Genomic DNA, 15,388 nt, shown 5'->3' with positions numbered 1-15,388 from the left:
TGTGGTCCAAAACGTCTTCAACAATGAAGCCTGATATATTGCCAAATTCAATTAATATGAAATTGAAATATAGTGATGGGTTTAAAGTTTAGAAATAAATACATACTAATTTAGAAATACTAAGATAAAGTAAAAATAAATTGGTGTATTAATAAAATGAAAAATATTATAAAGCTTTGTTTCAAACATTTTGCCTTTCATCACTGTAATAGGTGTTGCCCTATATGTACAGTGGCAAGGCGCTTTCTTTCATTTCTTCCTCAGTGTCTACATCCTTTTTTCCCCCTAATTTTTAATTTTGTCTTCAAAAAAGTTTTATTTATTTGTTTATTTTTAAAGATTCATTTATTTATTTCTCTCCCCTTCCCCCCCCCCGCACCAGTTGTCTGTTCTCTGTGTCTATTTGTGTCTTCTTTGTCCGCTTCTGTTGTTGTCAGCGGCACGGGAATCTGTGTTTCTTTCTGTTGCGTCATCTTGTTGTGTCAGCTCTCCGTGTGTGCGGCGCCATTCTTGGGCAGGCTGCACTTTCTTTTGCGCTGGGCGGCTCTCCTTACGGGGCGCACTCCTTGTGTGTGGGGCTCCCCTGCGCGGGGACACCCCTGTGTGGCACGGCACTCCTTGCGCACATCAGCACTGCACATGGGCCAGCTGCACACGGGTCAAGGAGGCCTGGGGTTTGAACTGCAGACCTCCCATGTAGTTAGATGGACGCCCTAACCACTGGGCAAGTCCGCTTCCCCAAAAAAGTTTTAGATCACAGTAATTCACATACACAATATAGGGAACTCCCATATATCCAACATCAAACTCTTTTCCCCTTTCCCCAGCAGTGATCTTTTTACATGTTCATGTTATATTTGCTGCAGCTGATGTACAGATTTTGAAACATAGCTATCAAACATGGTTCCATTTTGGTGTATATTTTAGACCATACAAATTTCTAAATTTTTAGCTTCCTTATGTTTTACATTGTGGTTTACATTTTAGCTTATAGACTTAAGTTGTGTTACACCTGCAGTGCTGTACCCTTTTATTTTTAAATGAAGGAAAAAATCTTTGGAGTTTTTGTATGTCTTTCATTAGACTGTGAGTGATGGCAAGGGTAGATCCCACATTCCCTAGGGCTCTTCTATTTTACCAGATTTCTTAGTTTGTTTAAACGAGGGTTTGATATAACAAGATTCCCTAAAGGCATTGTTTTTGATATAATCAGTTACCAGGAATTTAAGTGTCTCCTATGTGAGATAGCCTTTCTTAGACTCTTATTGTGTATCAGGCATTGTTCTGGGTTCTTTAAATGTATAAATTCAGTTAATCCCAACAGCTCTAAACAAGATTATTTTTATTTTACAGATGATGAAACTGAAGTACAAATAGAATATAGAATTCATAAATGGGAGCTGTAGATTTCAAACCCAGATGTGTTTGGGTCCACGTTTTGACCCCCCAAAACTGTATTGCCTCAAATGTACAAATATTGCCTCAAATAAGAGCTGTTTTCTCTCCTATAAGAGCTTATAAGTTTAAAAAAAAAAAAAAAGTTGGAGACAGTGTAGAATTAAATTTTAAATCGTGAGCTGAGTGCTGTGAGTAGAGGGCGACCAGAGCCACCTGCGCAGCTTTGTGGGCGAGGCAGGAGCGAGCCAGGCCTGGGCAGAATGGGTGGCGGTTGGCTCGTGAAGGGGAAGACAGCAGGCGAGGAGGCTGGAGCTCCCTTGGCGGCACGGGAATGAGCTCACTGGTGACTGGTTCAGGAAGGAGGAGCTCAAATGATGGGAGGTCATACTGGGCCCGTGGGCTGGCTCCCATCTGGAAGGCAGGGTGAGGGTTTAGAGTGGATGCAGTCAGAAATGGCTCTTCCTGGAAGAAGTGCCCAGGCTCAGTGACAGGCCCATCTGAAGGCACCACCGAGATAGCTCAGTTGGTTGTCTGAGAGCCAAACTGAGGGTACGTTGAGAACTGAGGAAGAACTGAGAGTCATCGTAGGCTAGAGAGTAGAGCAGGGACACGCTGAAGTGGAGCTTCTGGAAAGTTAGATGCATTTATAGTAAATTCTGTACCCTTTTTGGGGAGCTAGGAAATGGAGGTCTCCCATCTAGTCTAAAAATGGATGATTTGAATAAGCTTATGTTATTAGAAAGGAATTTAAAAAACACCTTCATTCGTAGACCATTTCCCAGTCTTGAATTTTTCAAGCATACATGTGGGTGTGCTGCGTTCCTTGTTTACAGCAGGCTGGTAGCGTCCTCCCAGCGTAGAGTGGAAGCCCGCTCCTTGCCGTGGCCGTCGTGGCTAAGCCCTGCTGCCTCGCTGGCTTCTGTCCTATTGCTCTCCCCCTCACTCCCATCCCCACGGCCCTGCCCACCTCGCGGCCTCCACAGCAGCTGTGGCCTCTGCACAGGGTGCTCTTCCGCCATTTTTTGGCACGTATGACGTCATTTTATTTAAATCTTAGTTCAAGGGACACCTTCTCAGAGAGGCTTGGGGGAAGACTTGCAATGAATTGTGACGTAGTTTTAAGGGATTCCTTAAGGTGGCCACTCAGGGCCAGTAGCAGCAGCAGCAGCAGCATCCCTGGGGAGCTTGTTAGAAATAAACATTCTGGGGCCCCACTCCAGACCAGCTATATCAGAAACTGCTGTTTTAACAAGCCCTCCAGGTGATTCCGATGAGCACTAAAGTTTGAGAATCATGGCTTAGCAAATGTTAAAGGTTCAAGGTAGCATGATGCTATACATCAGCCAAATGGCATTAATTATTAGCCCAGTGAGCCCGCCTCTTTTTCAGTCACTGCCTTTGATTGGCTCCCTAAAGCTAGGCTATAAAGTTATTTGCTGGATTGATTGCCACATATTGACTTTGGGTTGTTTGTATTTCTCTGAACCTGTCACTGTAATGATTTGCCAGGACACTTATTAGGAACAGGCTGTGATTTTTGCACCCTCGACTTTCTGAGTCATGGGTGGCTGGGTTGTTATCCCTCCTGGATAGGTCTCTCCAGGTGCTTACTGGGCATGCCATTCATGCTCTTTAATGAGGGAGGTGTCACTGTTGGTTGCAGGAATCTTTAGCCCACCCCAGCTTGGTTCACAGGGAATTTGAGCCCCTGTGAGGTCGTGCTTTGCTTGAGGTTGCCCAGCCAGTTAGTGGCAGATGCAGGATTTCAGGTCTCCTAACTCCCTCCATTGTGCCAGCATTCCTGTAGGGGAAAGGACAGAGCTGCAGCTCGCTCTGTGCCTGTGGACATTCCTTCCCTACTGAGAGGTTTTCTTTTCATTTAAAGAAAAAAAGTAAATAGAAAAAAAAAAGCCAGGAAGTTCTCATTGAAACTAATAAAAGTGTCTAAAGAGAATGAAAATACCAGTTTGAGAACTTTGGTATGGAGGAAATAAACTGACATTAACTGTTTTAATTATAGTTGCTGCATGGGGCTTATCAGTGTGGGAAGAGGGAGCATTTGAGCCCTACAGGGAAGTGGGATATGGACAACAAGTTGACCCTCTTCCTGAATCTGCCTGCCCCACCCACAGCCTAGTGACAGCTTGTGTGCTCGCTACAGCTGTCACGGAGGAGCTGGGCTCGGTGAGGAGTCGGGGTTCTAGTCCCAGCCCCACCGCCGGCCAGCAGTGTGATGCCCTGTGAGGAGGCCACTTCATCTCTTTGGTTTTCACTTTTTGGTAAATGGGTATAAAAGTACCAACCCTGTCCATCCTGAGAAGAAGAGTGTAGCGTAGCAGGAAGTGGCATATCACTGTAGTTAAGAGCACGGTTCTGGATCCAGACTCCCTGGGTAAATTCTCACTCTAACTCATTGGTGTGACAATAGGCAGGTCACTATCCTTTCTGTTCCTTCCCTCACCTGTGGAATGGGTATGATGAAATTAACCACTTAATAGGATTGTTGTGAAAATTGAGTTAGATAATATATGTAAAGTGCTGAAAACAGTGCCTGGCACTTGGTAAGTGCTATGTGTGGGCTGTTATTGTTAATTACTATTTTTTATAGTGTTGTTACTTTAAAGATGAGATGAGATGTTGGTAAACATGTTCTCAAATGATTCCATCACTCGATACAGTGCTGGGCAAATAGAGGGTTCTTCAGCTGTAATTGTTGGTGGAGGAGTTTCTCTGGACATGCTGTTTGTGTCTGGGCCCTGCTCTGAAAAGAATCTGTCTTTGATGTGCAGGACAGGCAGAGCCTCTGGTGGTGCCTCGTTGAGTAGTAGAGTTGTGTGCCTCGGGGAAGTTCCAAGGTTGGGACAGTCTTCCTAAGAGATAGACATCTTAAGAATCTCTAAGACTCTCCAAGAAAAAGTTCATGGACTCTAGCTTTTTATTTAGTGTTTGATTTTAAGTTTCTTTCTGTCTTGCCTTTCCAATTAGGATTCTTGATGTGTATTTTGGTGATGACAGTTCCAACTCTAAAAGCTAAACAGCCAAATTTTTGTAATTATCCAGCAAGTGGGCGGAAGACTTTGGGTGTCAGACTTTGGGTAGCCTTCCTTCTCTCTTGGCTGCAATCAATGAAAGTTTCTACTATTGCTGTCTTCTTTTGAGTAGTCTATTTTGGAGGGACTCTGAAGTGGTAAAGTACCTCTTAGAGGGGCCAGGAGTTTGAGAGTTTGAGAATCATTGTTTTTCTGAATAAAAAATTAACGCTTAGGAAGCGGATATGGCTCAACTGATAGAGTGTCCATCTACCATATAGGAGGTCCAGGGTGCTATACCCAGGGCCTCCTGGCCCATGTAGTAAGCTGGCCTACACACAGTGTTGCTGTGTACAAGGAGTGCCGGGCCATGCAGGACCCAGAAGAACACACAGCAAATGGACACAGAGAGCTGACAGTGCGGGTGGGGAAGGGAGGGAGAGAGAAATAAATAAAATAAACCTTTTAAAAAAAATTTACTTCTCATTTTCTTTGTTGCCCCTCCTCCTAAAATTCTATTCATAGCCTAATCCCCATGTTTTTTTTTTAAAGATTTATTTATTTATTTTATTTCTCTTCCCCCCGCCCCAGCTGTCTGTTCTCTGTGTCGGTCTGCTGTGTGTTCATTGTCTGCTTCTGTTGTCAGCGGCACGGGAATCTGTGTTTCTTTTTTTTGTTGCGTCTTCTTATTGTGTTAGCTCTCCGTGTGTGCGGTGCCATTCCTGGGCAGGCTGCACTTTCTTTCGTGCTGGGCGGCTCTCCTTATGGGGCGCACTCCTTGTGTGTGGGGCTCCCCTATGCGGGGACACCTCTGTGTGGCACAGCATTCCTTGCACGCATCAGCACTGCATGTGGGCCAGCTGCACACGGGTCAAGGAGGCCCAGGGTTTGAACCGCGGACCTCCCATATAGTTAGATGGACTCCCTAACCACTGGGCCAAGTCCCCTTCCCCCCATCTTTTTTGTGAGCCCTTCAAAGCTAGAGATTATTTCTTATTCATTTTGATGTATATTCCATTTCTTTTCTTCCTTGAGATCCTAATATAGGGCCTGGGACATAGTAGGCTCTCAACTATAGTTTGTTGAATGAATATTTTTACTGTTTCTGATTACTTCTTAAAGTGTTCTGTCTTGAAGCTTCACCTAAAGGCTTAAGTAATTCATTGATATCATGGTGACCTGCTGTCTACCCAGGTCATCCAAACAATCATTGATGAATCCTTATCTGAAGTATCCAAATCTCAAGATTCTCACACATGCCATAGACAGTGCACCTTTAATTTTCTTAGTACCTTTGGTAGAGAGAGATGGGAGAGACTGAGGAACAGAGAACGAAGAATATCTTTCGAGACCACAGGCCAGGTGCTAGCAGGAAGAGACTCTTGGGATGAGCCTCTGTTCTAGGACCGCAGAACCCAAGAGATGAAAAACAGGCCAACACTGTAGAGGGCAATCCAGAGCAGGCTGAATGCAGGGCTGACTGTTAGTCTGGACTGGATCATACTTCCTTTGGTGTCTGAGGGTTATGGTTAGTGACTTATTTCTAATTTGTACTTGTTTTTATTTTCAGCATTACAGTGTCGGGATGGCTATGAACCCTGCGTAAATGAAGGAATTTGTATCACCTATCACAATGGCACAGGATACTGCAAGTAAGTTTTTCTCCAGATTTTTTCATCTTCATATATTTTATTTTTCTGCAAATAGGACTCTAGACAAGATTTGATTCTATTGTTCTATTTTTAATATTTCCATGAAATTTTAATGTTCTCTAACTTATCTGATACAATTTTTGGGGGAGTGGGGATGGGAGAATTGGGAATGTCTAGGGGAAAATATTGATAAATGGTTAATAGTATCAATTTCTTACTATCTTACCATTATCTTTTTTAATTATGAAAAAGTCTCTTGAGTGGCTAGTTAATATACACTGAGTGCATTCTCTTGCAATTTTCAGTATCTCAGATCTACCGTTTATTTAAGGCAAAACCTTAGATTCTCCCTTCAACATGTTAGCCATGGTCTTGTTTTCAGTCAAAATAAAGTTAATTTTGCCCAGTATGAGTGAATATTACAGTTACATGAAACCTTTTGTTTCTCCTAGTGTACAATATCCAATTCTGAATGTGTGACTGTAGGAGAGGAAGAGGTGTTACATATGTGTAGTATCCGGGTGAGGAGTAGGGGCTGGATTATTTGGGGCTAAAAGAGGAAGGAAGAGGAATGGAACTGGGGAAGGTAGGCTAATTTTTGGCTCAAGGGTATTTCTTTTCTTTTTTGCCAACTCTTCAGTGTAGCCAGACTTTTTGTTTAAGGAATACTCTGACATCATAAATAGCTTCTCTAGGTTTCCTAAGGAGCATTAATTTTCTTCTACTTCAATTAAAAATTTCCAATAGGAACACATATCCATTCTATTTATATGATGAAAAATATTGGGAAAATAAGATTTTAATAATATGAAATTGCCTTCTTTAACACCTTTATGGAATGCATTTGTTCTCTACTTTGGGGGAGTTACTTGGTTGATAAGCATTTTACATGAGTTTGCCCAGCACATTTTTGTTTCTTCCTAGATATTTAAAATTGAACACATAAATATAAATATGGCACTTTCCCAATCAATCTAGTCCTTTCTAAGTTCTTTAAAGTCATAAACAAGAATTTTTCCACATCATAAATAATTTTCTCAATCAAAAGTAAAAATATTTTAAGCTGTGATTAAGAAACATTTAACAATAGACTGTTTGGATTGGAATAAAGATAATGGAAATGAGGTTTCTTGTGTAATTGATTATGGGCTGCTCACTGCATAACTGGAAAAAGATGTGTGGTACATTCTTCTCTAAGAATGGAAGCACAACTGGAGATAATAGGGAGAGAACAGTACCTTAGGATTGACCACTGAAACCTTGTTTAGTCCCTTTGTGACATGTCTTTTTTTTTTTTTTTTAAAGTTTTTATTTATTTAGTTATTTATTTCTCTCCCCCCACCCTGCCCCAGTTGCCTGTTCTTTGCGTCTGTTTGCTGCATGTTCTTGTCCACTTCTCTTGTCAGCGGCACGGGAATCTGTGTTTCCTTTTGCTGCGTCATCTTGTTGTGTCAGCTCTCCATGTGGGTGGCACCATTCCTGGGCAGGCTGCACTTTCTTTCGCGCTGGGCGGCTCTCCTTACGGGGCACACTCCTTGCGCGTGGGGCTCCCCTACGCGGGGGACACCCCTGCGTGGCACGGCACTCCTTGCGTGCATCAGCGCTGCACATGGGCCAGCTCCACACGGGTCAAGGAGGCCCGGGGTTTGAACCGTGGACCTCCCATGTGGTAGACGGATGCCCTAACCACTCGTCCAAGTCCACTTCCCGTGACATCTGTCTTAATGCCATAGTTGCTTGTTTTATTCTGTTGTTCAGCTCTCTTGTGGCAGTTAACCCATTTCATTATGATTCCTTTGTGTGTTTGTTTCTCCCACTGTTTGTGAGCTCCCTGGTCTTATTTATTTTTCAATGGTTAGTGCCTAGTATGGTGCCTAGTATATAGCTGGAGTTCAACAACATGCTTCTTGAACTAAAAGACAATAATAGATTTCATCATTCATTTGACGTATATGTACACATTTCATATCGATTTGTCTTATTTAAGAAGACACTGGTTCTCTCCTCAGAATTTTATTTGCTCTATGTAGCATCCAGGGTGTTATTACTACTCCGAGAGGCAATTTAGGTCTATTTGAAATTAATTCAACTTCATGACCTATGTAGGGAGAATTAACAGATATGTTTGTAAGTGTTGGCCTGTATGTTTGTGGTCTGACCTGGGAGAGAGGGTCACAAAGGAAGACCAATTTATGGGTGCATACCAGGAGAGGAACACTGAGGGTCACCTTGGGAGGAAGTGGGTTTGTGGGCTGCCAGTCTCAAACTCTCAAACCAAAGTGGGTGGCTTAAGGTCATTCCCAGTTTCTGGAAGAAATGCTGCTAGGGGATGGGAAACTCACTTTGTGGTTGATGAAAATAGAGCTGCCTGAATTCTAGCCATTGGTCCTTAACTGTTGTTAGGGTGGGATTTTTATGTATATAGTTCTAGGTGACTCCCCTGGATGTCCTCCAGTCCTGCTGTGGGGAAAACAAGCTCTTGGAGAGAGAGGGAGTGGTCAAGAAAAAAATGGTAAGGCCTTCCTTTTGGGAGACCAATATGAATGACACAAATTGTGAGAAGAGAATGTTTCCCCACTTCATTAAGAGTAGTGTCAGCATCTTCAAGAGTGACAGGATCAGTATAAGTGACCACGGAGTATCGGGAGGCCAAGGTAGTCATTCCTATAATGCTTTTTCAACCTCCACAGAACTTTAAGCAAATTTTAAAGCCAAAGTGACATCTACTTAGCAGACCTTTCATTATATCTTTACCAACCTTGCTTTTTCCCTGGAGACAGAAGATAATCCAGTTCATTAAGTATTGTTTTCACAAAATGGTAAATGAAAATTAGAACACTTAAAAGGTTTATAAAAATTGGATCAGATATGCAGGGCATGTGACTATCTTTTTATTCATGAGATTGCTTAGTGGATTAAGAAAAGAGTTGAAACTATATTCCTTTCATGGGGGTGTGGGAATTGGTGGAAATGTTTTAAAGTGGAAAGTATCTGACTCTGTTTAAGGAGCATAATACTACTGATTCAGCTAAAATATAATGATTGTTTGTAGAAATTATAGAAATCCTTGATAAGATCATACTGACAGATGAGGATAAGTACATTTAAAGTTTAGTTTCGTACACATCTTAGCTGTTTTTTTCCTCACTGTTAAGAGCTTAAGCTTAAGCATATCAGTCTATGAATAGATTGGGAGGCTATACAAGGAGAACCTGTGTAATCTTGCTCTAATCTCAACTATTGCTGCAAAATAATTGCTGTCAGATTTTAATAAAGCCCCTCACTACAGAGAGATAAGGCATTTTGTTCTCTTCTTTGTCCTACTGGGAGGTGTAAGTATATAATTAAGCTTGGATGTCATTAATCACTTTCAAGTTTTTTGCCCTAGCTTTTAAATATAAACGATTCCAAATCCCAATTTGATTAAAAATCGTGGGCAACTCAAGTTCACTGGCATGTTGGGGATGGGCGATGTTATGATTCGTGAAATTTACAAAATGTGTGTTTTTAAAGATAGATCGTTTATCATAATTATTTTAAAGTCCTAGTCTGCTTATTCTAACATTTGGATTGTCTGGGGTATGCTTCTATCAGCTGTTTTTTCTCTTGACTGTGGCTACAATTTCCCTTTTCTTTACATGTGTGATCTTTTTAAATTATTTACTGGATACTGTGGATGATGCATTTTAAAGTTGATCTTCCACCGAAGAAAGGTGAGTTTTGTCCTCGCAGGCAGTTACATTACTGACACCTTGATCTTATGGAGGCTTAGATTTAGGCTTTGTTTGGGTAAGTCTATTTCAGTTTTGCCCTTATTCCAACAGTATGAATCTTAGTCCTGGGATATGATCCTCACTCCTAACCTGTGGCCATGCAGGGGTTCCATGGAAAGCCTGAGAGTTTACCAAGCTCCTCTTAATCTGGCAGGACTTGAAACCTCTGTCTCTCCAACCAGAAGGCAGAAGGCCTTCTGCTCAGCCTTTCAGCCTTCCTTCTAGCCATTGTTTACCTTTTGATTCCTGAGTCTCATCCTGCTCATGCGGTCAGGAATCATGGAAGGATTTGGGTGGAGTTTTTTTTTTTTAAAGATTTATTTATTTATTTAATTTCCACCCCTCCCCCGGTTGTCTGTTCTCTGTGTCTATTTGTTGTGTCTTGTTTCTTTGTCCGCTTCTGTTGTCGTCAGCAGCACAGGAAGTGTGGGCGGCACCATTCCTGGGCAGGCTGCACTTTTCTTTTGCGCTGGGCGGCTCTCTTCACGAGCGCACTCCTTGCACGTGGGGCTCCCCCACGCGGGGGACACCCCTGCGTGGCGCGGCACTCCCTGCGCACATGAGCGCTGCACATGGGCCAGCTCCACACGGGTCAAGGAGGCCCGGGGTTTGAACCGCGGACCTCCCATGTAGTAGACGGACGCCCTAACCACTGGGTCAAGTCCGTTTCCCTTGAGTGGAGTTGTGGTCATATTCCCTGCTACATGTTCCTGTCCCTGCCAGGAGTTTGCCCCTCAAATTCAAGCTACCTTGACAACTCCGGACAACCTCCAACTTCTCAGCCCAATAATACAACCACTTTCTGCTTATATTCTATTCCTATTGCACTGCATGGACTGGAGAATACCTGCAGGGGAAAACCTGTGTAAGTTTGGCTTTCATGTATAGTTTGCTTCTTTTTTTTCCCAAGGCCATAACCCCTACATCTCTGCCTGCTTTTGGTTATTCTCCAGCATCTTTACTATTTTGTCCAGAGTTTACAATTGTTATGAGCAAAGGATTGGTATGATATAAGTTACTTTACCATAATTTTTAGTGATGAAAAGTAGAATTATAAAGGGGTCTTTCAGAATTTTCTAAATTCTACTTAGGAGATATCTAGCATAGTGTGAAACAATGGAAAGTCACCATGAATTACATAGACTCCTGTAGTTGGCTGATTACCTTTGAGAATCTGTACTTTTTGCCAAAGTGCCTATCTGTAAGCTGTAATTTAGAGGGAATCATTATAGTATTATAAAATTTTATAAAATGCAACTTTGTTATATTTTACCTCACACTTGTCTGCTATCTATAATAAATATTAAATATTACTAACAATTTTCCTATAGTATTATAAAATTTTATAAAATGCAACTTTGTCATATTTTACCTCACACTTGTCTGCTAGCTATAATAAATATTAAACATTACTAACTAACAATTTTCCTTGCCAGGATAAGGGAGTATTGTTGGTAGCCCAGTCTTCCTTAAGCCTTTACAGAAAACATTGCCTTCTTTGTCCTCTTTATAATTTTCTGTATAGTAACTGGAAACTGGAAACATTAGAATCTTTCAGAATCTGGCGTATAGTGGAGGATGCATTGTCAACATTTGTGATTGGGTGTGCTTTCTAGAAAGGCATTTTCAAAAGTCATGGCTGACTCGACATTTCCCCCTTTCACTGACCTTCTTGTTAGTTCCTTCAGTGCTGTACAGGGGCAGTGTCAGATCAAAGAAATATCCTGGGAAAATAGCAACTGTTAAATGACTTTCTCTTTCTTCTCTGCTGAAACCAGTACTGCCAGCATGGTACCTTCAAATGGGGTGCCTGTTTAGCAGAACATCATCTATACAGGTGTTTTGAGGGAAGATGCTAGCAGAAGCCTAGCCATTCTTCTATGGTTTCTTATCTTTTTGTCATAAAATGAAGAATGGTACCTTTTGACTCAATAAATAGCTTTCACAGAATAATTTTTTTAGATGAGATGAAATTTCTAATTTATTAATTAGAAATTATTTCTTGCATGCCCTATATGTAGTCTCCTGTACTACATATAACTGAAGTCTGTGGCAGCATTTGCATGCAATTAAAATGTTATCACATTATTTCACTTGGACTTCTTTGGAAAGTCATCAGATAATTATTAATTCATTAACCCGCACATCTCAAAGTGATTCAGAGTGTGAATTAGTGGAGTATTATAAAGTCAGGTCTGAAGTGGTAACTGATTGCATGAGTAATGTGGTTTCTGTGCAGGAACCACCACTGAATGGCAAGGCTGGGATTCCAGGGAGGGAAGCGAGGTGCTTGCCTCGCATTTAGGGAGTGCCACAAAGTCAGCAATCAGGCAAACAGCTTTTTGCTGACTTTGCCGTTTATTTTCTGTGATACTCTACACACAGATACTGTGATCCTATACAAAACAAATAGCATAGAACAGTTTTCATCAAAAGCATGCAAACCTCAGGATTGGGTCCTCCCTCTCTGTAGGGCAGGGTGACTCCACAGGACACAGCGTCAAATTGGTAGAGAGTGCTGGTTAGGCACGGCTTTCTTTCCTCTGTCATTGTCTTCCAACACTGGTGAGGAGCAGAGCAGGTAAGGACTAGTTCCACAGAAGTGCCCTCCTTACCCTCTCCTGCCTTCTCACCCTTTGTTCCCAAGTGTCTCTGAAATGCAGAATCTGCTAATTGTGGGACCTGAGCTACCACTTTCCTCTTTTTCTTCTTTTCTATTTCTTAAATAAATTTTCTTGTACCTCAGTGATGATGTGAGGATTAATTAGGTAATATCTGTAAAGTCTTTGCACATCTTAGGGGAATAATGTGCCAAATGAATCGAATATTTTATACAAATAAGAGTTCTTTAGGGTGTTAACAATAAAATGCAAAACTAATATAATTTTCTTCTGGCAGTCTTAAGGCAAATAGTTTTGGGGGGGGGCAAATATTTAATTCAGTGGTCCAAAAGTCAAAGTTAATGCAAAATATACATCATGAGCCAAGTATTAAAATTTTAAATAAAGAGATGAGTATTATTATTTTCCTTTTATCTCAGGCCCCAATATGGTTCAGCCTGGCACTGGTGAGTGGATCAAGTCAGCTGGAAGAGCCTGGTGTTACGGACTTTGCTGAGTGTCAGTCTTAATTCCTGTTGGGCATTGGGACTTTGGCAAGTTAAAGGATATTGTGCTAGCTAACATTTATTGAGTATTTATGTGCTAGGCTCTGTAATCTTTATGTGCATCTTTTCTTTTAGCCTCATATAAAGTAGGTGCTATTAACATCCCTTGTATAGCAGTGGGTATACTGAAGCTCCGAGAGGTTAAATAATTTGCTCAAGATCACATAACCATTAAGTAACTTAACCAAGGTGTGCTCTTGGCAAATGCCCTATTGAGTCTCAGTTTACCCAGCAGTAAAATGGGACTAAAATATCCTTTGTAAAGAGGCAGTTCAAACAGGCTTATCTGTAAAGGAAGTATGGGCTATTTGAAAGTATATGAAAAGGGGCTTTTCAGATCAGAAATCTGATGAAAAGTTTGCTTAATATTTTTCATTTTAGAGGGAGGCCTGGGCAGCGCACATGATACCCGAAACTTGGGCCTGCTTGTAGCTACATGAGTGGACATGGGTTGGCTGGGCCAACGCTCGTGTCTGAGGAGTGGCCTTCGACTTGAAAGCTCAGGGCGATTACTGGAGAAGAAATAGAAGAAGAGGGCAGTGAGGGTGGGGATGGGGGAGGCTGTTTGTGAAGATGTTGTTTGGTAGTGAAAACTAAATGGAAAAACATGAAACTTCTCCTTTCTTTTTCCAAATGGAAGATGAGCAAGTCCTGACAGATACTCTGTAGCTGTGAAATTGAGACACTCTAGTCTGCAGGTCAATTTCAACAACTTCTGATAAATGTTGCTGCCAACGCAGAAGTCCCAAGTTGTTAAGCAGCACCTTACATTTGTGTAGTGGGTAACAGGTTTATACGTTTATATCCTGTGAGGTCTTTCCTTGTTTATGCCTGGCCTTTACCAGTGCCATTCCTAAAAAATGGTCTTCTTATTAAAACTCATGACCTTTAAAAATCCTTTCACAACTGTATTGTGCCGCTGAGGAATTTTTCTTCAAGGAAATCTTGGTTACCACTTTCTTATCAATGCATAAAAACAGAATTCCCATACTCCTTTTCACCTGACTTTTATTCTTCAGATTGGAACTTCTATAAACTTCCGTGTTGTGTGGAGAAGTAGAAGAAAGTGGCTCTTATGTATTGCCCTTATCTCTACATCCTTTTGTCCATCTTCATAACTGCTCATAAATTAAATTAACTAATTTTTGCTTGCAGACCTGGCATTAATAGATGTGAGTTTAGCTAGGCTTCTTTCAACACAGCCCCCAGGTTAGCCGTAATCCTATGTAAAGTTTCTTTCTTATTGTTCAGTTGTGGCTTGTCAGCCAGCACCATTAATTTTATGGAGGAATTCTGCACCCCCTCTCATTTTTCTTGTGACTAAGCAGGATGAGAGCTATTTCCCTTTCAGAATCTGTAGTGGCTTAATTAAATCCTTCATTTTAATTTTGGCTGTATCTGTCTTTAATCAAGGCTGCTAAGACTGAATGCAAAGGGGTGGGGGATATTAGAATGAGATAGAAATGTAATTACCTAAAAATTCCCAAGTACATTTTTATTTGCTAAGCTAGTGTACCTGTCTGGGTGTGAAGGGGGTTTTCATTAAGCCCTCTTCTCAAAGTTCTGTGCTAGGGCTTTTGTCGCTTGGAAGGAAAAGAAGTTTAATGTTTCCCTGTGCCTACTGTGTGTGTGTTAGTGTCTTCTCTTCATGTTTGCCCTAGTGAATTTTACAATGTAAGAAATTAAAATTTCACTGGGGTCCCCCCCTCCCAATTTCCATACCCTAATTATCTACTGTCAGTAGCCTTCCCTAGTTCTCTGTGTCCAAAACGTATTGCTGATTTTTAGACTGATGCCATCAGCCCTCCTTTATTGCTCCAATTGCCTTCTGCTTAGAATGTTCCTTTCCTAAGTTGTCTCCTCCTTGGGTCTTTATGAAAAGGCTTTTAGGAAAGAAAAGTGAAAGCTAAGACTAAGAAAGACATTATTTTAAGTGACAGGTGGGATTCCTCAGAGAACACATTCAACCAGAACATTCTATCCAATTATTTTTTCTTAACATAAGTATGAAAAAAAGTAGCGGTGAGAAAATAACCTGATAAGGATTTATGTAGACTAATAGCATTTAGGGTACTGAATCTGTACAGATTGAGGCCACTTTCCTGCAGTTTCTACATCTGTTACCCTGTATCCTGAAAACTGAGCATCAGATAGGATCCTTACTCTTCAAAGAAAAGTTTAATTTACGTGGAGCCAGTATCTATCAAGCAGGCTACTATGATTGAGCCTGGGTATTGTGACTAGACAGAAAAGCCCGGGAGGCCTGTGCCCTCTGACTCCTTATCACAGACAGGTACACATACCTAGGGCATGCCTGCTAACGAATGCTGCGTGCCCCTGCTTAAGACATGGGAGCCGTCCTCTGAAGTC

The 15,388-nt window shown here is 41.5% G+C and overlaps 1 protein-coding gene across 1 annotated transcript in view; it reads left to right on the top strand.

Annotated features, from left to right (window-relative positions):
* Positions 1–15,388, top strand: part of LOC101438192 (notch receptor 2) — a 146,434-nt gene that overhangs the window by 33,995 nt on the left and 97,051 nt on the right. Inside the window, exon 2 of the mRNA XM_012518063.4 lies at positions 5,998–6,079. Coding sequence (XP_012373517.2) covers positions 5,998–6,079 — 82 coding nt within the window. The remainder of the gene's footprint in view (positions 1–5,997; positions 6,080–15,388) is intronic.

This window comes from Dasypus novemcinctus, chromosome 13 (genome assembly GCF_030445035.2).
Source record: "Dasypus novemcinctus isolate mDasNov1 chromosome 13, mDasNov1.1.hap2, whole genome shotgun sequence".
NCBI classification, from domain to species: domain Eukaryota; kingdom Metazoa; phylum Chordata; class Mammalia; order Cingulata; family Dasypodidae; genus Dasypus; species Dasypus novemcinctus.
The sequence above is the reverse complement of the archived record's forward strand: the minus strand, read 5'-3'. Positions and strand labels throughout refer to the sequence as shown.